This window comes from Protopterus annectens, chromosome 6.part0, assembly GCF_019279795.1.
Source record: "Protopterus annectens isolate FY-2018-M chromosome 6.part0, PAN1.0, whole genome shotgun sequence".
In the NCBI taxonomy this organism is placed as follows: domain Eukaryota; kingdom Metazoa; phylum Chordata; order Ceratodontiformes; family Protopteridae; genus Protopterus; species Protopterus annectens.
This window is the reverse complement of record NC_056737.1, coordinates 168,105,785-168,128,797: the sequence shown is the minus strand read 5'-3', so window position 1 is coordinate 168,128,797 and position 23,013 is coordinate 168,105,785. Positions and strand designations below refer to the sequence as shown.

The window sequence follows — 23,013 nt, the reverse complement described above, 5'->3', positions numbered from 1 at the left end:
TATTTAAGCCCCAAGCTATGCCTCACATACCTAGTGCTCAAATGTCAACAGTGCTGCCATTTCTTCTTTTTTTTTTTTTTTGTTTAAATCCCAGTGGGTGGTATGCACACCCATTTAGGCTATGTACACAGTGCTCAGGCATATCTGACACACACGCTTCTTTAGCTGTGCTTAGCTAAGGGCAAACACGGGCCACAGAGCTCCAGTGAGTTTACAGTAAGCATGACACATCCGTTATGAAGTCATTCAGCTCTTACACTTGCACTGTTGTGTTGCTGTACCTACACGGTTAGGTACAAGCTGACACTTTAAAGAAATTTGTGATTCAGTATAACTCCCCTCATTTGCATACCCCAGTGTGTAGTTCATTAGGTACTGCACTAAAATGGACCCTTTCCCCTTGACAACCAGTGCTCCCTGGTATTGTTTACATTCTGCATGCCATTGACTATAATGGCAAAATGCAGAATTAACTTAAAATTGAGTTTTCTCATTTTTTTTTTATTTTTGTCATGATCCCATTTGCGCACTGCTGCCCCAAGCTTAAGCAGCCGAGATCAGTCAAAAAAAAAAAAGTTTAATTTAAAAAAAATAAGTAAACTGTTTTTAATGCCAATGGTCTTATATTTGGCCATTGGCATGTGTATTAAACATAATACATGCTTTTACACAACTGTCATGCCTCCATTTTGTCAAATGCAGAAATGTATTCGGTTACTAGCCAAATACATTTCTGCACTAACACTGTTCTAGCACGGAGACCTGGCAGCCTGGCAGATCGCAAAATCACCTCATTGTCACATCAGCAAATGAGGTGATTTGCATATTTGCCGGTTTTCCATGCTAAAACAGTGTAGGGCCGCTCGTGCACCTGAAAACGGTACTTTCCTGGATTGCTTGGCGGCCATTTTCCATGCAGGAGCTCTTACACTGTTCTTGCACAAAAAATCGGCCTTTGTGAATCCCGGGGTAAGTGTGCACTTAGTGGTAACCTTTATGAATTCGCTTTGGCTAACCTGGATGTTCTAACAAACTGAGCTTATCATTTTTATATGCTGAGGGTGGAAACTGTCTTTTATAAAGAATCATTAGCAAAAGTTCATTTTCTATGAATTTTAGACTGGTAACATAAACCTGACTTGGATAAACAAACATCCAAGAAAGAGATATCATCTTCTTTCAAAATAAATTTAAACTTAAAAAAAAGAAGTACCAAAACTGCCCAACTTGGGTCATTGCTCCACTTCATACAAAAACAAATTGTTATCTTCCATAAAACTTGACAAATTTGGAAAAATGATTTAGGGTAATAATTCATCTTCCCAATGCTCCATTATCAAATTAATAAAAGCTTGGTCAAAACTGCTCCCCATTGTTATACCTTATAATTGTCTGTAGAATTTTTGATAAAAAAAAAAAAAATCTAACTATAGCTCAGAAATTGTAGAAACAGTGTTAACTTCATTTAGTAGAATACTCTGCATTACAAAATCAACAAGGAGATAGCCCTAGATGTAAACTGATCTCTAATTCATAAAGGCATACCATAATGTCAAAACCCTCTGAGTTAAGGCTTCCACATACAGATCAGACTTTCAGAAGTACAAGATGTATTTAATTATATGAAATACAGTTGTCATGCATAACTGTCACTCCAACAGCACAGAACCTTGCTTCAAGCTGGGGATGCACTCTTGCATTTTAGCAGGATTTCAGCAGGAGAGTTAATGCTGTCTTGTAAATGTCTAACAAATTCATATGACTCGCTGTACCTTTTTGCATTTGTATTCCACTATGCTTTGAACATTGCAATATGTCTTCTTTTTGGTGCTCTAATGATCAGTCTTGATTTGCTTTCCTGAACTAAAGCCTGCAATATATGACTTTCATCATTTATATGGGTTAAGCATTACTATTTTTACTTAATTAGTATAATATTTCTGGTTGGAAAAGAACTCTAGTGGTCTTATCAGTTTACATTGTAAATAAATACAAACATATACATTTTCCTAAGCTTGAATTACATATAAAACACAGTTATAACACATTACCAGCTTACAGAGACAACATTATATTTTACCTCTGTTATGTCTATGTGTTTTTTACACTCATACCTGCTGGTCTCTATCAGTGTGTGCGTGAGTGTGTGCGTGTGCGTGTGCATGTGCATGTGCGTGTGTGTGTGTGTGTGTGTGTGTGTGTGTGTGTGTGTGTGTGTGTGTGTGTGTGTGTGTGTGTGTGTGTGTGTGTGTGTGTGTGTGTGTGTGTGTGTGTGTGCATGTGTGTATGTTTGTCTCTCTATCTTTGTCTGTATTTAGAATCTGCTTACATCTCCCGTCACCGTTTTATTTGTGATACCCATAAAATATTAATGATTGGAGTTCCTTAATTTGGAATGCACTTTAAAAATGACTAATGAAATAGGCTGGCACTCATGTATGTGCAGCAATGGTTCTACCTTGCCTAAGTCCACAGGATGAAAATGAAGTGATCTTTGGGAGCAAAGAGGTGGTCAGGGTCCATGATGCCACAGTGGATGGTATCATCATAGTAACAAGCTGAGCAGCCTGCCTGTACTAGTGAATTGCAATTCTCAAACAGAATCTTGGTAGTTACATGACCCTTACTGTGTTTCAGCTGACCTAGGTTCTGCTAGTGGCCTTAACAGTACTGTAGCCAACAAGGATAGATACAGATAAATGACAAATTCCAGCTCACACATTCAGGGAGAATTGAGTTTTAAGAGACCCACTGCAGAAGTGGTATCAGAGAGCAAGCCCAGTTGTGCAGCTGTTGCAGTAGGGAATATAAAGGATGTGAGCCCAACTAGGAGAGCACAGCACTTCATCGAAACATTGAAGATCCATGGATGCATACACTGGCATTGACTTAGCAGAGCATACATTGCACAGCACTATTCAATAAAGAGGAAATGGTGTTACGAGCAGTGAAAAATTATCCTAATTTCCATTGCTTGATGGCCAGGATTCCTGGCTCTTGCCATTCCTATCTTCATGTGTTAGGATGCTGGAAGCCAGGTAGAATGAATAAGCCTATAGAGGATGAACGATCACTTGTCATCAGTGGTAAGGAGATAAGGGCAAAAAAATATTTTGCACTTTATTGGCATAGTGATTGTGCTAGATGGGTGTCTGTGTTGTTATCTTTTCAGTTGGATTGAACAAGGCATGTGAATTGGTATGTTTATGAGGCGCCACTAATTCATATACATTGAAAGATGGAAAGTCATAGGTGGCCAAATTTCTGAAATTACTGCTCTAGGCCAATATAAAGAGTAGGGATCTTAAGTAATTACCAAGTGATGATCCATAGCAGAGGCTTCAGTGATTACTGACAATATGTTTTGCTGAGCATTCAGGACTTCTGAACACAGACCATGTGTGTATGGGAGGGTCCTTTGTGCAATGATCAAAAACAGACTGATATGGAGGGGTGGTAGGCAAGAGATACATGTCACTGTCATGCTGGTTGGGACAGAGGTTAAACACACAAAGTAAGTACCTGTTAGCTGGTAGGGCCATAGCACTCAAATTTTGACAGATGGGGAAAGGACAGGTAGACCCAGGACTCTTATCACTTTGCATTGGCTGTCATGTGAATCTAATCACTGCTGTCGGTGGCCATGGGACATGGCTATTAGATTGGAGATGACAGGTTATTCACATTGTTCAGATGTTGGAGGGAAAACAGCACCAGTCGCCACTGAGTCAAGGAAGGAGAATGGGGGTGTCACCTATATCCAGTATACTGCTCATAATTAAGGAGGGGTGCATGAGCTGTCAGACTAGTAGAAAGCATCTGCTGCTGGAAGAAAGGCAGCATAAAGGTTGCATACTAGATATTTCTGGTATGATCTGTCCAACTATTCACCATCAGCTGAAAGCCCTCCAGATGTAGCATCTCTAAGCCACTGAGGACCTGATTCCTTTGGGTTGCCCCCCCCCCCCCATACACACACACACTTGTGTGAGCAAGAAATCCTCTCACTCCAGCTAAAAGCAAAGAAAACTCTAACCAGCAATCATACAAAAATAGACTACAGCCCCAGGTTTAACACCAGGAACCTTGTGCCACTTGTGTAGTAGCCACTGAGGACCTGATCGCTTTGCCCCCCCCCCCACTTGTGTGAGCAAGGAATCCTCTCACTCCAGCTAAAAGCAACGAAAACTCTAACCAGCAATCATTCAAAAATAGACTTCAGCCCCAGGTTTAACTCCAGGAACCTTGTTGTTGCCACTTGTGTAGTAGCCACTGAGGACCTGATCACTTTGGGTCCCCCCCACTTGTGTGAGCAAGGAATCCTCTCACTCCAGCTAAACACAAAGAAAACTCTAACCAGCTATCATCCAAAAATAGACTGCAGCCCCAGGTTTAACTCCAGGAACCTTGTTGTTGCCACTTGTGTAGTGTAGGTGCCAGATTTTGTGACTACTGTTATGCCTTGTTAAAATCTGTTACAGTCAGCTAGAGTGTATACCCCAGGGGCAACAGCTGCAAACCTTCTTCCTCTTAGCCCACCCCCACCCCTTTCATCTGTTTCACTGTTGATAATTTGTTGTATGTTAAAGTATTTAGCCCCTTTCAATAGTCATAGCCTTCAGTCCCTCCTCCTCAATACTTGTTCTTCACTAAACACCAAACAGAGGTGCAAAGTCTCCAACTGCTTTTATCTTTAGCTACATTGTGTGCAGCAAATAATGAGCAAAGGGGAATACAAATATAAAAGAGAATACAATCTGCCATTGCAGACTAGTAAGCAGCATACAACTTCTACCTGTGGTGTACTCCTACACATAGTTTTTCTTGGAGAAACCTTCCAGTCCTAGAACAAGGGTGCCTGTATGTTTACCGTATTTCCTTGGCTGTCCTTTTATAATTATCTAGGTTAACAGAGTCCCTTGGATTCTCCCCTGCTACTTTAAATTCCAGTTGATCGTTTCCCTCCCTTACCCCACCCCCCAAGTGATTGCTCAGGTACAACACACCAAAGATTTTAAAACCCCTGGATTCCATATTTGCTCTAATTGCAGCTGAAAGCCCTCCAAGTGTAGCATCTCTAGTAAATTTTCTTGGACTAGCTGATATTTTTTTTAGCTACGTTCTATCTGGAAGGTGTAGCCCCGCTCTGTTTGCTTTGCTGACTTCGATCCTCTCCCACCTCCATTCCCACCCACCCCCATACCATTACCTTTATACCTATCCATACAACCACACCCCCTCACTTCCTCCCACATCCCCCACCCTCTACTTCCTGTTCTCATACTACGTCACTTCTTTGCTCCTCCCCACACTTACCTACTATCCACTATCAAAAACTACTATACCTTACTCCCACCCCTTCATCTTATCCTCTGTTCTACATGCCATAAAGTGACATGTCTCTTATAACTCAAACTATACTCTTACTTTCTCTACTCCTTATACTCTATCACCTCACCTCCTATCACTCACAATTACCTACTCCCTATTTCCATCCCTCAAACACCACTCTTAACTCAAGTACTAAACCACAACCCTATCTACTAATTTGTCCCTCCATCTTTCCCCCACCACTTCCATTCCTAAAATAAAAATATCTCCCCCCTCCCCTTTAAAACAAAAAAAACAAAGTCTACTTACTCAAATTAAAACCCCATTACAAACCTCTACTTCTACCTGGTGACCTTCATCCTAACCCAAGCACTACCGACACTACCTTGAACAATAACCTCCCTGTATTTAAACCTGTGAACCCCTCCAACCCACAAAAACAAGTACAATTCTGCTCTATCATTGTCAGGAGCCTTGTAAATAAAGTTCAAGAACTCCATCCTTGGATAGCTAACTATACTCCTGACATAGTTATCCAAACTGAAACATGGTTAAAAACCACACCATCTGGACAGTGAAATCATCCCTCCTGGCTATAATATCCTTAGATTAGATCGACCTAAAAGAAAAGGAGGAGGAGTCTCCATACTCTACTCCAATTGTCTCTCCCAAATCAGTCCCACACTAGACTTACCCTCCTTCTCACCAGCTGAGCTCCTACTGACCAACTTCAAACTTAACAGTTTCAACACCATAACTGTCACAACAATCTATATCCCCCTGGTCATAATATTAACATACTTGAGAACATCCTATCTCACCTATCACATACCATCCACAATGAAATAATTATACTGGGAGATGGAAATATTGATTGGCTTACAATACAAGCTCCCAACACTACTTCCTGTATAAACCTACATGGATTTGAGCAGCTAATCACAACCCCAACCTACATTAATAAATCTCACCTACCTTGCTCTCTTTTTGACTGGATATTGGTCTCCCACCCTCAAAACTATCATAACTCCCAAACCCTTCCAAATGCCCTCAGCGACCACTGCCCTATAACAGTAACCAGACATACTCCCCACCTTACCAAACCTAACAAATTTATTACCACCCATTTACTTTCTCATTTCTGTCCTAACTCTTTTATTCACCAACTCTCCAAAATGAACTGGTCTTACCTCACCACTCTTCCTTCAGATGAAGCTGTCCACTCCTTCAACACTACATTCCTAAACATTCTTAACTCCCTTGCTCCTCAGTTAGAATCAAATCTAATACTGCTCACAGGCTCACTAAATCTACTAGAACCCTCATGAAAGACCGGGATACGATTTGGAAAAAGGAAACTAAAACTAGGACCCACTTTTCTTCTTCAGAAATATAAAGAACTCAGAAATAAAATAAAAAAAAATATCCATTATGACAAAATAAACTTCTATGCCAATCCTCCCTCTACTCTTAAATCAGACCCAAAGAAATTCTGGAGCTCTATTAAACAGATTCTTCATCCAGGAAACCCTTCCTCTCCTAACCCATGTCCCAATGCAACACCTGAAGACATAGCCAACAAATTTAACAATCATTTTATAAACTAAATAACCTCCATAATAAATTATATCCCACTCAGAAACAACACTGGCAGCCCCACAAACTCTATACCTCTTCCAAACACTCCTAACGCCTTCTCTGTAAAAGCAGTATCAACTAACTATGTAAAGTCAATACTCTCTAAACTTAAACCTTGCTCTCCATCTGTTGACAAGCTACCTTCTTACTTCCTGCAGATTGCCTCTGAACCTCTTGCCTATCCTGTATCCATCTTAATTAACCGATCCATTTCTGAATCCTATGTCCCCACTGTATGGAAGAATTTCTTTACTCTACCCATTCACAAAGGGGGCAACTCCTCAGACATATCCAACTTCAGACCAAGTGCCATACTCTCTCCACTCTCATAAATCCTAGAGAAATGCATTCACAAGCAGGTAATGCATTACCTTCACCAGGAAAACCTTCTCACACCCACATAGCATGGTTTCCATCCCAAGCATAGTACAACTGCTGCACTCATATCATTCATCAACATAGTCTCCCTAGCTCGTGATAACAATAAACTTGTCTCATGCCTATTCCTTGACCTTTCTAAAGCCTTTGATAGTGTTTCTCACCCACTCCTTCTAGATAAACTCACTAACTTACATTTCTCTCCCCCTACTTTCTCCTGGTTCTCCAGCTATCTCTCTACCTGCCAGCAATGAGTTAAATGGCTTTCTGCACTATCCTCCACTCTCACTGTACAAATGGGAGTCCCCCAAGGGTCCATACTTGGACCACTACTCTTTAATATTTTCACCAACTTGCTCTACTCCTCTTGTCCACAGTCATCTCTTGTGCAATATGCTGATGACTCAACTGTTATAACCATTGCTGACACCCCAACTGACCTCCACTCAACTACCCAGGCATCCTTCCACACTATTGAGACTTGGCTTAGTGATAACAAACTAATATTTAATCCTCCCTAAAAACATCACCACACTCAAAAGTACATTTACCATCTTATCCTGCAACAACACTATCATCTCAGCTGAATCTAGTATTAAATTGCTATGTGTTACAATAGATGATCAGCTTAAGTTTGATCTCCATATTATTAACTCGGTAAAAAGAACTCATCAGAAACTTGGACACCTTTTCCGTAGCAAGAAATATTTAACTAACACTGCCTGAATAACTGTCTCCCAGGCTTTATTACTCCCAACACTCCTGTACAGCTGCCACATATTTATAAACCTAAATTCTACACTTATTTCCAAGCTTGAAACTACCTATAATAAGATCACCAGATTTGCAGCTAACCAAACCTACAAGTCACACCACGGCTTAGCACTACAGCAACTAGACTGGCTAGAATTCCCTCAGCTGCTCCAACTATACCAACTACAAATCATCCACTCTATCCTCTATCTACCCTACCTCTGCCCCAGCCTCTCCACTATCATATCCAAATATGCCCCTGCTAGGATGCTATGCAGCTCAAATTAAGAATTATTAGACATCTACAAACCCAAAACCAAAATAGGCTGCCTTCTCTATAACTATAACCCAGCTACATCCTGGAACCAGCTCCCCTTGGAAATAAAATTCCTCCAGCATAGCAAAAGTTTGAAATTAGCAACAAGGAAATACCTAAAAACAAAGTGGTCTTGCCACTGTAGCCAACCACCCTAAAACCACCATCATTTCACCTATTTCACTACATCACTCTTAATGTATCTCTAACACTATTCCCCTGCCTCTTCTACCTCTTCCCTTCCTCTATCTCAAACCACTCTTAATTCTTACAGTCTCAAAACAACCTACCTCTCTAGTATGTCTCCTATAGTCTACCTCCCCTACATCTCCTACTAGCCATTCTTACTTTCCTTTCTTGTTTCCAAACTCCTATAAACTAGATCCTACCCCCTTTAAATAAGCATCTGCCTAACTATTAACTCATTTTGCTCAAAGCAGCTTAAATAATATTGTAACTAGTCACATTTTCTTCTGCTAATTATTTAAAACCTTGTTTGTAACAACTCACATACTTGTCTGCCAATTGTTAATACTCTGTATAATTTAATTGCCTGAGGAGTTTTTTTCTCTCCAGGTCTCTGCTTATAAGTTCCTGTAGCTGATTGTTACTACTATGTTATTAAAATTTAATACATTGTTTTCTAGTCCTGAGGAGCTTTTCTCCCTGGGTCTCTGCTGAAAATGAGCCAAAAGCTCAGCCAGACTAACCCAGTTAACAAATGTAAAATAAATAAAAATAAAAAATAAATAAAATCAGAGGGACTCAGAGGGACTAAGTATTAATCTACATCACCATCTGCTGCTATGGATATATAATGGCATTTTGCATACCTTAAGATATTGCTAGCAGATGTTTGTGTGAGGTGATCTTCCGGTCCAAATTATTATCTTCTTTACATATGAACTTCATTTTGTAGAAACTTGTTTGCATGCATTTACATATGATGTTAACAGGGTTACATTCTTTGCACACCTCTGTGCAGAAATAATTTTTAGTACAACCACCCCTACTTTTTGCATATGCCTATTATAAATCCAAGTCTTAACTACTTCCTTCATTCTACTTGCAGGCCTGTTCTGCACATTAATTGGAAAAAATAAAAATAAAAACAAAGCAAACAAACAAAAAAACAACTATACAGTATGACTTTTAAATGTAATCAAATTAAAACAGTTGTAAATAAATATAGCTTCTCTCTATGGGAACTGTTCTTCCCTTGAACTTCCATATTTTTGTTTTTCAAACAACATTTATTCTATAATACAACATGCAGTCTTATTCTAAATTCTTTATATTGCTTCTTTTGTTTTTCTTACTGTAAAATGAATATTAAGAGGGGCAAGTAAAAGAATCACTTTCCCTTTCCAAAACATACATATAGTAATACCCTTAAGACCAGTGGGCAGTATTGATTGCAGGTATTCATCAGACTTGTCACTGAGTACAATGCTTCCTCTGGTATGTACCTAAGCAGGCATATCCAACAACTGGACTGTCCATAGTGGTTCCTCAGTAAAAGCATACAGGTGTAAGTAACATGTCTTACGCAGACCACCTCAAGGCCATATCCCTGTATTCTGTATCCTATATGCTGTTGAGGGAAGATCTATTCCTGGCATACAAGGCATTATCAAACCCCACTCTGATGGACCTCCTGCATATCCACAAAGCAAACAGCACCAGAATTACCCATTCTAACAACTTAAACACAGCTTGTGATATAAATAGGACCTGTTGGAGAGACTGGTAAGTATCCCAGAAACTATCCCTTCTTTGGAACAGAATCCCCATCCTTTTGAAGCAGGGTTCCTCTCTAACCCAATTCAAGTGTAATCTGGACAGCTGGATGCTAAACAGGAAATTCATCCCCGGATTGGCACCTATGTCTCTAATGGACATAGGCAGCCTGTAAACGGTTCATCTCCCAGGCTCCTTCTTATAAATGTTTTATCTCCCAAGCCAGTGCTTACACTTATCAAGGGTACCAGAACTTGTCAGAGTCTCAGGATACATGTCTAGGCTTAGAAAGGCCCTTGTGGTTATTAGCCATGTAGAAACCTGTGAACATTTTCTGGCAATGCAATGTAACGACAGGGGTGGCTAAATGTTACTTATGCAAAATTCATTTGCAACATTGTAGAGAAATTAACAATGTTCTGCCATAAAATGATACCTCCTTAAGAAGTTTACGGGATATAACTAATTAAGACATCAGTGATATTTCTTTAAACTCTTCCTTGATAGACTTATGAATTATATGGAATGCCTAATAAATTGTTGCCTGGGTAAGCTTTTTTCTCTTGGCATTAATAATTAAACTGATAATAATGTTGAGTCTTTCAGCTTTTCCCAGTTAGGGGTCGCCACAGCGGAACTCCAGTCCACTAATAATTGGCAGTAGATTTTTACATGCCGAGTTGCCAGTCCTGACGCACAACCTTCAACGAAGATATGCCCATTCACGCATGTCTCCACACAGAAGACGCTCTAGCTGAGAATCGAACAAGACAACGTCTTACTGGGATAATAATATGTTTCCTATATCTTGGTTATTTTTTTGAACCACTTCATGTGCAACAGCAGTTTATACTCCTTGGAGTATAATTTAGGCATTCACAAAACATAAATACATCTGTCCAATAATAAAACTTGGAATATTTATAATGACAGATTAAAACAGTTAAATGTCATCATTGGTGTGATCTAACCTTTCCGTGACCGTCATTCCATAATATAGCAGGTACATCTACTGTCAGAATTTGATTGCCATCAGCAATAGATTCAAAATGGCCAACCTCTGGATACCAAAAAGTATTTTCTGTTGTTACTTGCCAGTTTACAATGCTGAACAGTGCAGGAGGATCCCCATGCATATCAAAGAATACCTCTTCACCATTTTTATTCCTAAAGTGAGTATTTTTTATATAATTGAAAAGCTGCAAAGAAAAAAAAACAGCAGTTTAAGGTGATGGTTGTATGATTTCTTTTTTGTTATTTTCTCCATCAGTTTAGCAAAGTATAGTACATCAGTATCATTATATACTGACAATACTAAAGCTGTGCAAAATTTGTACTTTTACTTTACTACTAAGGGCTTAAGGCCTTCTCAAAGAGAAGACACTGTAAATAACTATATCTTTTTCACTGTACAATACCTAAAATCAATCCACTTTTGTAGCCCAACAATATGATCTTTATGTCTGCAATCCTATTCTGCACCTTTATAATGCCTGATTTCTGAAGTTAAGCAACATCCATCTGATCTGAAGCTATAGCTCTCAACTGGCCAGAAATTTACAGAATGTCCAGATTTTTTTTACCCCATATTTGTGATCTCTTCCTCATAAAATGTATGCTTTTCAGGCAAATCATTGAGGTCTGAAGTCACTAAGTAAAGATAGCATTCTGAGAGCATCAATGCAGTGATTGCAACAAAAAGACTTAAGTAAGGGCAATGGTGAGAGTGTGTCAAGACAGCCTTACAAAGTTATTCATTTTAGTTCATGTGTTTTTAGTGAATTTGAATTTTTATTTTATACCTAATAAATGGGCAAAATTAGCTGATACTATTCTGGACATTAAATCATTTGTACATAAGTTGAATTTATGTTGCATATTAAATGAGAAAATGGTTAGTGATGTTGTAGGTAACAGTTTGAAGAATAATAATGTGTTTAATCTACTTTTTCTACCTTGATGTCTGTATTTCAAAATTTATGTGAGAATGATGCCAAATATTTGCTGAGTAAGCTGAAAAGTATAGGATATTTAATTTAAATGCTTAACAGAGACAGATTGTTATAACTATTTAAATGCTTAACAGACACAGATTGTTATAATTATTTAAATGCTTAACAGAGACAGATTGTTATAATTTTAGTGACATGCAGCATATACGATTTATGAAAAATGGCAAAAATGGGTCACTGGTTGTCATGGATATGAATGTATATATTGATAAGAAGATTACTTTGGTAAAAGATTCTGATAATTATATTACAGTGTCTGGAAGTGAGGAAGAATTGGTTAAATTTTAATAGAATGCTAGAGAATTTAAATCTGTGGTTTTAGCCTGAGTAAGACTTCTAAGGTTATTTGCCGGGATGTGTTGGGAGCATCTGGAAGAGTTCCAGCAGTTATGAGTTTACTTAAGTGAGAAACTTGTATCCATTTAAGAATGGAGGCCTTGTCATAGGATTTTTTTTCTCAGTGAGGCTTATATAAGTTTTGTGAACCTATATAAGTTTATACTATAAGATGGGTAGTCTGACTTTAAGTTTATACAAGAAGATGGGGAGTCTGATTTTGAGTTTATACTAGAAGATGGGTAGTCAGAGTTTAGTATATCTAGGACAGTATGTCTTTCAGTATGGGAATGATGTTTTCAGGGGGCATTCAATGTTCAATAATACACAGACTTTTATTTAAGTTTAGGAAAGTAATGAGCATTTCAGTATTATGACATTTTCGAATGGAGTTTGAGTATTGGGTAAGAGTATAGGAATTAGGGTAAACTAGGTCTATTCCACCTTCCTTCTTTTGCAGTCTGTCAGGTCTAATAATAATGCAGCTAGGGAAAGGGGTTCTGTATCACTGATGCTATGTTTGAATCAGGGGTTATTCATAGATAAGCACTAGGATAGCTGCCATTGCTGGCCATTTTAAGTTCAGCCAACTTCATTTCCAAAGGTAAGAATCAAACCCTGTGCTTTGTGTCTATGAACTGAACATCTTAACCATTATACCAACCCCAACTACCCTGTCAACTTTTAAGATGTCTGGAGTATAGAGTAAAATCAAGGTATAAAGTTCAGTGATTTTACTACTATGCTATCAGGTTAATATAGCAAGGTTCATATTTTGATGGACCTATAGAAAAAGGAGGGTAAGTGGAGTAACATTTTTGTGGAAAAGTGAGACCATAAGGTTAAGATACAGGAGTTGTGATTTAGAAGTCAAGGAGTTGAGAAGATTGAGCTTTTTATTTAGTGTGTCATACTGTGAGGACACTATAGTAGTATTTAGAGATAAGAGGTGGGTTGAGAATACAGGGTTAGGACAGATGTCACCACACTGAGAGATTTGCGAGGCATACAATCTCAGTATAGTATATGTATTTGTTTATATGCATGGATATTTTATTTTTAGGTAGTAAGTTGATAATGAAGTATTTTTTTAAATGGAGGTAGTGGGCTAAGATGTATAAGCTGGGAAAGACTGTATAGTTAGGGTTCCTATCTCATTGTCAAACTTTTAAAAGTTCGAACGTCATATGGTTTACACCATATGATCGAACTTTTAAAAATTCGAACGTTTCAACAGAGATCCCTGTACAGTGCAGCAATGGAAGTTTTCCATTGTCTGCATTGTAGTGCGATCTCGAAGTTGGTATATTTAAAGAGCGGAGGTGTGGAGGGTGCAGGGGGGCTTGCCCCCCTTGTTAAACTTTCAGGTAGTTTTTTTCTGGGATTTTGTTTCGAACTTTTAAGAGTTCGAACATATGGTCTCGATCATATGGTGTTCGAACTTTTAAAAGTTCAATTAACTGATATAGACCCTATAGTTGTTATTGGTGAATGCACAGTGAGGTTATGGCAGATATGTAGTTTGGTAGTGCCATGATGTGTAAGATTGTAATGTGTGTCAGTAGAACAAGAGAGAGACTGAGCATGACAGGTAATATCATGATTAGGTAATTAAGATCTGGGGAAGAGGCTTGATGTGAATTAAAGTGATGGCAAGGTAAGCTGGATATGATAATGAGAGTGGTTAGGTGTGTGACTGGGGTTACAAAGGATGTATTTGGGAATAGTGATAGGGGTAATGAGGGTGGAGATTAGAGAAAAAGACAGAGGGGGCTGTAAAGATGTATATGTTTTAGGTTAAAAGAAGGATAAATGAAACTGATTGCAGAAAGGTTTTTGGATATGGGGGTAGGATGATTATAAAGGGGAGTCTATGGCATAATGGTTAAAGTCATCTTTACCTCTCAGATGCAAGGTACAGGGTTTGATTCTGACCACTGGTTATTGGCTTGGCTAGTTAGATTCTACAGACTGATAGCCCAGTATTTACCTATGAACCTATAGTGTAAGGGGGCATGTGAATTAGGGGTAGAGATTGGGGAGGAGTGAGCCTGAGTAAAGAGAGAGAGAACAAAGCAAATCCCATACAATAAAGGAGGAATTGTCAGTGTTATCAAGCACTACAGAAACAATCACTGTACTTTGCACACTGCAGAGAGTAAGAGTAAGACCATTAATAAAGTCAGTGTAAATTTACAGGAAGTATAACAACAATGCACAATAAAACTGATAATACAAGCAGTGATTGTTTTACAGGAAATATGGCAACAGAGCAGAATTGTTCTTTAAAGGCAGAGTATGTGGACTACAATAAGTACAGAATTAGTTTTTACCAGCAGAAAAAGCCAGTATAGATGGGGAAGGGTAAGGGTAAGAGGTGAGTGACGGCTAGTCCGTAGCAGAAAATTATGTTAGTGTAGGACAAAAAACAGAAATAAGGTATTTGGTGAAAGAAGTCTTAGGTTCATAGGTAGGTACTAGGCTATCTGCCCGTGGGCATTTATAAGCCTAGCCAGAGTGTCTCAGCTTTTGCCACCCCATTGATTAATTAACTGAGCCTCTGTCAAGAAGAGCCAATGAAGTGATCCCAGGGGTGTATTTTCTGTTACCCATCCACGCGTCAATGTTTCTCTTGAAGAGTGTTAGTGAGGGGCTCTGCCTGATGTAATTTGGAATTTTGTTTCAAAACATGGGGAGTCTCTGTGACAGGAATGTATCCCTCCAGCATGTTCTATTTATTGTTGTGGCGAGGTTTAGCTCACTAGAGTGTATGGCTCGTAGTGACTTGGATTTCTTTAGGTGGAGCATGTCCATCAATTCTGAGTTGGACATGGCTTTGTAAGTCAGGCAGAGATCACCTCTGAGTAAGCGATATGCCACTGAGTACAGCCAGAGTTTTTTCAGTCGGGCTGCATAGGACATATGTTTGAGGCCAGTAATCCACTTGGTGAGGTACTTTTGTGGTCTTTTCAGCTGTTGGAAGTGTCTTGTGAGGTACATCCCAAATGGGGCATTGTACTCTATGATGGGTCTAATGAGTGATGAATATAACGGCACTATAACCTCTTTATTTCTAGATGCGAAACCTTTAGTAATTAGATGGGCCACATAAAAGGATTTCCTAACTACTTTGGCAATATGATTGTCAAAGGAGAGATTACTATCTACCTGGGTCCCCAGATCTCTTATTACCTCTTCTGTATTAAGGGGGCTGCCACCTATGTGGTAATTCGTGGGTGTTTTGTTTTTCCCAAACGGGATGACTATGCATTTTTTGGCATTTAGCTTGAGGCCATGACTTTGACACCAGGTGTCCATCTCAGTAAGGCCCTTTTGGCGGATGTCCATGTCAGCTGGAAAGTCAATTATGGCTCCCAGTTTTCAGTCATTGGTGAACCTGGTTAGCCATAGTCCTCCTGTGTTTGCCTGTACTTCTGAGAAGTATATGCCAAACAGTAGGGGTCTCAGGACCAAGCCTTGCAGGACACCACTTGTGACTGGTTTAGAGTCAGACCTGGAGCCCACTATTCTTACCGTGTGAGTTCTGTCTGTAAGTCTGTTGGCAACCCATCTCATGAAGTAGGGATTTATGTTCAGGCTGGTGAGATTTTCTGTCATACCTAAGTGGGGAATGTTGTTAAAAGCCTTGGCAAGGTCAAGGTAGGCTGGGTGAACCACCTTTCCCTCATCTATGGCCTTGGTGACTGTCTTGAAGAAGTCAACCAGGTTTAGTAAGCATGATCTGCCCTTAACAAAGCCGAACTGGGTCGGATCAAGTGTTTGGAGGTTTCCAATGTCTTTGTTAATGAGTTCCATGATGATGCGCTCCATAGCCTTGCAGACCAGGCTAGTCAGGCTTATGGGGCAATAGTTACCAGGGTCAGTTGTGGCCCCTCCTTTGTGTAGAAGAATAACCATTGTTGTGTGCCATTCTATGGGCACGTAGCCTGTGGAGAGGCTGAGGTTGAACAGCGTGTTTAGGTGGGGGGTTAGTTTGTTCTGTAGTTCGTGCAAGACACAGCACGGGACACCATCTGGTCCCATTGATGCTGTGTTTTTGGCTTTTGAAAGGGCTGTTTTCACCTGTGAGTCTGTGATTTTTGGGACACTACACTTTTCCAGTATTGTTGCGGGCCCTTTTGGAGGTGAGGGGGGGGGGTAAAGTTTGCATTGAATCTATCTGCCAGGATGTTGGCAATATCAGTAGGTTCCGTATATTTTATGCTATTTTGCACTAGTTCAGTGCATATCTGTGAGTTGCCACTTAGATTCTTAACATAGCTAAAGAAGGCTTTGTGGTTATCTTTTGAATCCTTGGCTATTTTTTTTTTCGAAGTTAGCCTTGTATGATTTCATGAGGGACCTTAGTTTCTTACTGATACTGATCAGGGATGTCTTTCCTTCTTGGGATTTTCTTTTTTTCTGAACTAGATTCCTCCTTCTGTTGTATAGCCTATTTATTGCAGGGGTCCACCAAACTGGTTCCCTTCTCTTAGAGGAGTGAGTCTTGGTTTTTCTAGGGATGGCACAATTTATGCATCCTTGTAGGTGCTCATAGAGTGCATTTGAAAAGGTTTCTGCATCTTGGGCTGTGAAACTTACCACCTCTGTCTTAAAGTGAAATTTGCTTTAGAAAAGTTTTTTACTGTGGTTTCCTTAGTTGTGGGTGGTGATGGGGTGTGGACATCCAGAGTGATTAGTTTATGGTCTGATCTAACCAGTGACGGATTTACCTCCGGTGTGGAACACCTGTCGCCCATGTTGGTGATGACCAGGTCCGATATGTTTTCACCTCTGGTAGGGGAGTTTACCAGCTGATTCAGGGCATTTGAGTTGCTGAATTCCAAGAAGTGCTGGGCCTGGGAATTTATACTCAAGTAGTTTTCCCAGTGAATGGTAGGGTAATATCCAAAATCAGGGTTTCAGTAGGACCTTCATGTTTTCCAGTGTCTCCAGAAAGGTGGAGTGGTGGTCCTGGGTCATGGAGGGTGATCTTCAGTAGGCCACAATTTGCATTGCAGATTTGCCCAATGTTAGTTGCACATGGATGATCTCAGAGGTATCATGCTGTGCCACTAACCTGGAGGTGTAGGTATTCTTGATCAATATGGATACACCCCCTCCTTTTGTGTTTCGGTCGATGTTCTGTGGCCAAAATGTGTGGTATGAGTTGTAGCCCAGTAGTGCTGGGGTGCTCTCTAGAGTCTTGAACCAGGTTTCAGTTACTGCACAGATGTCGGCGTTCTCCATACTGAGGAGTGCTTTGAGCATGTACATTTCAAGATTTAAACTCCTGGCTTTGAGTAGCATAACCCTCAGTTTTTTGTTAATTGTGCTGCTTACAGAGGTGGGTTTGATTTTTGAGCCTTGCCTAAAAAAGGCACTTTGGGGGCAGCAAGAGCCTTGGCTAGTATTCAAAAGCGTAGGGGTGACAGGTGCAAGCCATCTCTTGTGAAAAAAACGTGGCTTGTCGAGCATGTTGTCTCAGACTGACAGACACTGCATCCCATTTAATGACACCAGAAGCTTAGCCAATTGTTGAAATTGATCATTTTTTCTTTATACTGAGGTATAATTCTTGGTAAGGGCAGGATGCTACTCAGGGTCAGGGTCATACCAGCCTGGGCTACATGATCAGAGAGCTCTTCCATGTCTTTTTTCATGTAGTCCAGGGAGGTACATCTCAGGTCATTCACATCAACATGAACAATGACAGAGTCATGTTTGTACTTGTTCTGGAGTGACCTGCGTGCTTGTGTTATGTGGCGGATTCTGGATCCTGACAGGCAGCTAACAGTAACCTTCTGCTTGTCCAGCCTAGTGAGTGGGACGTCAGTGTGCCTGACTATAGAGTCACCTATTACTAGTGTGTTTGGTATGTTATTTCACCTTAAGGGCTGTGATTGTACGGCACACTGATTTTGTGTTTCATGTATTGTCTGATTTGTGATGGGAAGTGCAGGTTGTTTGGTTGTCTGCTTTGGAGGTCTCTGATGCTTTTGCAGGTTTTTATTTAGAGCCTCCAAGTATGATTTTGTGTATTTATGTGTATTTTTTGCCAGTGCTGTTTTAGTAGGTCTGTGTGCGGCTGGAGTTGTGATGCAAGTGTTAACCTTCTCCTTCTTGACTGTCTGTTCCAGTCTTGGGTGGAGACAGCTCAGCTTCCAGTTTGGCTGTATAATTGCATCTCTCGCATATGTTAGTGTTTTGTGGTAGGAGGAGAGGGTTGTCTGTGTACATGAGGCAGTTGTAACATTGCCTCACGATACCCAGATTCACCAGCTGGACTGGAGAGTGCACCTGAAGTTGCCCTTTGGTCATGCCTAAATAGTAGGGTGAGCTGCTTAGTTGTTTGGTTGGTGAGGGGTGAATAAAAAGCCTTACCCTGCTGGGCAATCAGTGTCAGGCTATATTAGTGCTTGCTATTAGGTCTGAGCAAGTGCTGGGCTGTAAGATGCTTTTTGAGTGCTTAGGTTGAGAGTTAGACTAGTTTCAAGGGAAAAAACTGAAGAGGAGAGTTAGTGGAGCCGGGAATAATTTAACCGTAGCTAACTGGCACTGCCCAGTGCGCAAAACCGTGCAAACGCGGTTTTTATAGTAACGAAATGAAAGAAATAGAAATTTTCCCAAAATGGCCAATAAACTTCTAACTTCTGGGCTGGAACCACTCCTCCAGGGACAGATAGGTTGCTCAAAGTTCCCCTCTCTTACAGGTGAACAGAGATACTTCCTTCTATCCAAGTAAGGTATGGGCAACTCAGAAACTAGTATCACCGCCTTGAATTCAGCACTAGCCTGAAAACTGGACTATACTAGCTTGGAAAGGCGGGAAACAAGGAAAAAATAAAGCAAAAACAGTAAAAAATACACTTAAAACAGCTTTAAATGACTACAAATGATCAGAAAAGGCTATCACACTTTAGTGTGTAACCTACAACCGTTAAACACATTATTTAAACAAAAAACAACTTTTTAAAAGTGCAGGCAGTCAAATAAGTACAATATATGAAAATAACAAGCTTTTAAATCACAATAAATGTTGGAAAATCTGTGTTTAGGCAGAAAACAGTTAAGTACAGCAAGAAAGTACAGAAAACTGATAATCACTCCAAAGTCTCTCTTCTAAGCTAGAAGGCTTGTATCAGTTTAAGGCTTTCTAGTGCTACCCAGTAGGTTAGTTACAGGAAAGATGGGAAACAAGCACAGATGTGGTCTTTTAAACCAGAAAGTTGAAAAAGACGTTCAAACTGTCCTAATGGTCAATAAACTACAATTTCTGGGCCAAGAACCTTTCCTCTCATGGTAGACAGGCTACCTAGTGCTTACCACTCCAACTGATAAGCTAGAAGGCTTTCCTCCAACACAGAAAGGCTAGTGGAGCTCAGAAGCTTACCAACAATCCTGGATACAGCAACTCTGTATCTGGACTAGGCTAGTTACAGGAAAGGAGGGAAACAAGCACAAGTGCGGCTTTTAAACCAGAACATTGAAAGAGATGGAAAAAACTGCCCAAACGGCCAATAGCTACAATTTCTAGGCCAGGAACCACTCCTCTTGTGGTAGATAGGCTACCTAATGCTTACCACTCCCACTGATAAGCTAGAAGGCTTCCCTCCAACACAGAAAGGCTTGAGGGGGCTTAGAAGCTTACTAACAATCCTGGATACAGCAAAGCTGTAACCAGACTAGGCTGGTTATAGGAAAGGCAGGAAACAGGCACAAGTGCAGCTTTCAAACCAGAAAGTTGAAAGAGATGGAAAAAAACTGCTCAAACAGCCAATAGCTACAATTTCTGGGCCAGGGACCACTCCTCTTGTGGTAGATAGGCCACCTGATGCTTACCACTCCCACTGATTAGCTAGAAGGCTTCCCTGCAACACCGAAAGGCTTGGGGGGCTCAGAAGCTTACAAAGAGTCCTGAATACAGCAAATCTGTACCTGGACTAGACTAGTAACAGGAAAGGCAGGAAACAAGCGCAAACACAGGCTTTTAAATCAGAAGGTTGAAAGAGATGGAAAAGCTTCCCAAATGGCCAATAAACTATAATTTCTGGGCCAGAAACCACTCCTCCTGTGGTAGATAGGTTACCTAGTGCTTACCACTCCCACTGATAAGCTAGAAGGCTTCTCTCCAACACAGAAGGGTGTGGGGGGCTCAGAAGCTTACCAACAGTCCTGGATACAGCAAATCTGTACCTGGACTACACTAGTTATAGGAAAGGCGGGAACCAAACACAAAACGGCTTGCATTTATATAAATAAGATTATTAGAGAAACTGCCCATTTAGATGGTGTAACATACAGACTTGGCTTGCAATGGGGGGTCTGAGATATTTTTGGGGGTGGGCATGTCCTCTGGTAGTTTGTAAAATCAAACAGCACAGGCTAACTGGTCTGAAACAGCAAACTATAGAGGTAATACATTATGATTTATTGTTGTTAAAAATTTATAATAGAGGGTCCACATACACAGCACCTACATGAAGCTGCAAATTTTGTTACAGAGTAGATTTGTCACAAAGACTTTTCCCTGAAGTAGCTGTGTATAGGTCAGGGTCAGGCAATACATTGTAAGGTGAGGGGAGACTAGAATGGGAAGAAAATAGATATTGGCCAGGAAGAATTCAGAAAGAAATTGGGTAAGAATACTAGAATGATTAGAGACATGGTGGCAAGCATAACTACTTCACAGGCATGAAAAAATAAAACACAGAGGAATTAATATATGTAGCTTTAAAGCTAATCCATCAGACATTCTTCTGAATTACTTTTCTTGCTTAGAAATTTATGCACCTGGAGATGGGTTCAGTGCAACTCACAATAGATTACTTTTACTACCTTGCAGCGTGTATAAAAGAGAAAAAAATAATTCTATGTGAGGTTGTCAGCTGATAGTATAACATTAATTATTGCCAGAACATCACCATTTAAATACTATAATCAGTTAAAGAAACTAAAGCCACTGGGAATCATGAAAAAAGTTACTAGCTTAGATAGTAAATGACAAGAACAGCTATAAATCAGCTATCAACTAAAATAGTTATACCAGCTTGGCAGTACGTCAGAAATATCAAATCAATCAGTTTACATGAGCAGTATTCAAAATATCAACTAAATACAAATAGTTTCTAAGTAACAAAATCATTTAGATGACTCTGGAGATACTAGACAGCAGAGAGAGGCAATGAAAATGTGAGATACCACTTGTTGCCTTAGATCATATCATTAGTTGTAAAAATGTCAAAACTGTTTTTTTTTAAGATGGTGTTTTCATCAGTATATTGGTAAAACTCTGCTTTTATAACTACTGACATATTTAAGTATCAGCTAAGAATTAATGGTTGTAAATCAATTAAATAATAACATAATTCTTTCTTTTTAAATTCTCTAAGTCTTTGGGGTTTCTAATACCATGACAGGAATGGACCACATTCCTAAGAGAAAGTATGATTAAAGATCATAAAATTAGAATTGTTCCAGTCATTGATGTTTGCCAAAAGTGCCCTTTGCAGCACCCATAATGTGCCCAGAATTGGTTCCTTCTGCAACTTATATGGATATGCTTATATCGGTAACATATCTAAATATAACTGTAAATTCTTTTATAAGACCTATTGCTCCTACTACTACTGGAACTGTCTGTGTATCCTTTCAGATTGCTGTAATTTCTGCTTGCAAATCCTGGTACTTTATGACTTTGGGTCTCTCAGTACATAATTCAATATAATTACTGGGTGTAGCAATTTCAGTTATCAATGCTCCTTTTGTCTTCTTGTCAGGAATACTATATCTGTTTTTTTTTGCATCTATCTTTTGAACTGTTAGTAATGGTTGATCTCATGTGATATAAACATCATCGTTTTCAATAATGCTCTGCGGTTCATGTTTTCAGTGCTTCTTACATGCTTCATTATTGTAATGTTTGCACAATCCCCACTTCAACAGTGTTGCCACATTATTATGCTTTTCAGTATACAGACCCTCTGCCATTAGTCTATCACACCCAGCAACAAGATATGTGGTTGTTTCCCATTCTTTTTTTTTTTTTGTTACAGAACTTGCATTTGTCTGTTTCTCCCACATGTCCAATGGACTTTGTAAACCAATGTGTACATAGCTCACTATCCTGGGCCAGCAATATTAGCTTTTATCCTTTGGTTTATATTCACCTGCCCTTAACCATTCCTGTGTCAAATCTTGATCAACATGAAGCTGTTCCAGGAGTTTTCTGTACTTGCAAATATATTTACACCTTTTTCACATTTCTTGCCTTCTTATCTGATTCTTTTCTTACATTCTTTTGTTGTTGTTTTTTGGCTCATTCAGTTGCTGCCTGATTTTTGTCTACTTCTGGTTTGATTTCCATTCCTGCTTGCCACTGATATACTTCTGCTAATCTAAGCAGGGAAGTCATCTTAAATTTGTTTCCCTTATGTTTTAAAAACATTCATTATGTTTGGATCTGGTAAAGTTAGCAGATATGAATGTAGTCCTATGATTGCAGATTGA

At 39.6% G+C, this 23,013-nt stretch overlaps 1 protein-coding gene across 1 annotated transcript in view; it reads right to left on the bottom strand.

Annotated features, from left to right (window-relative positions):
* Positions 1-23,013, bottom strand: part of LOC122803784 (extracellular calcium-sensing receptor-like) — a 394,251-nt gene that overhangs the window by 90,315 nt on the left and 280,923 nt on the right. Inside the window, exon 4 of the mRNA XM_044073472.1 lies at positions 11,128-11,355. Within this exon, the coding sequence (XP_043929407.1) occupies positions 11,128-11,355 (228 nt within the window). The remainder of the gene's footprint in view (positions 1-11,127; positions 11,356-23,013) is intronic.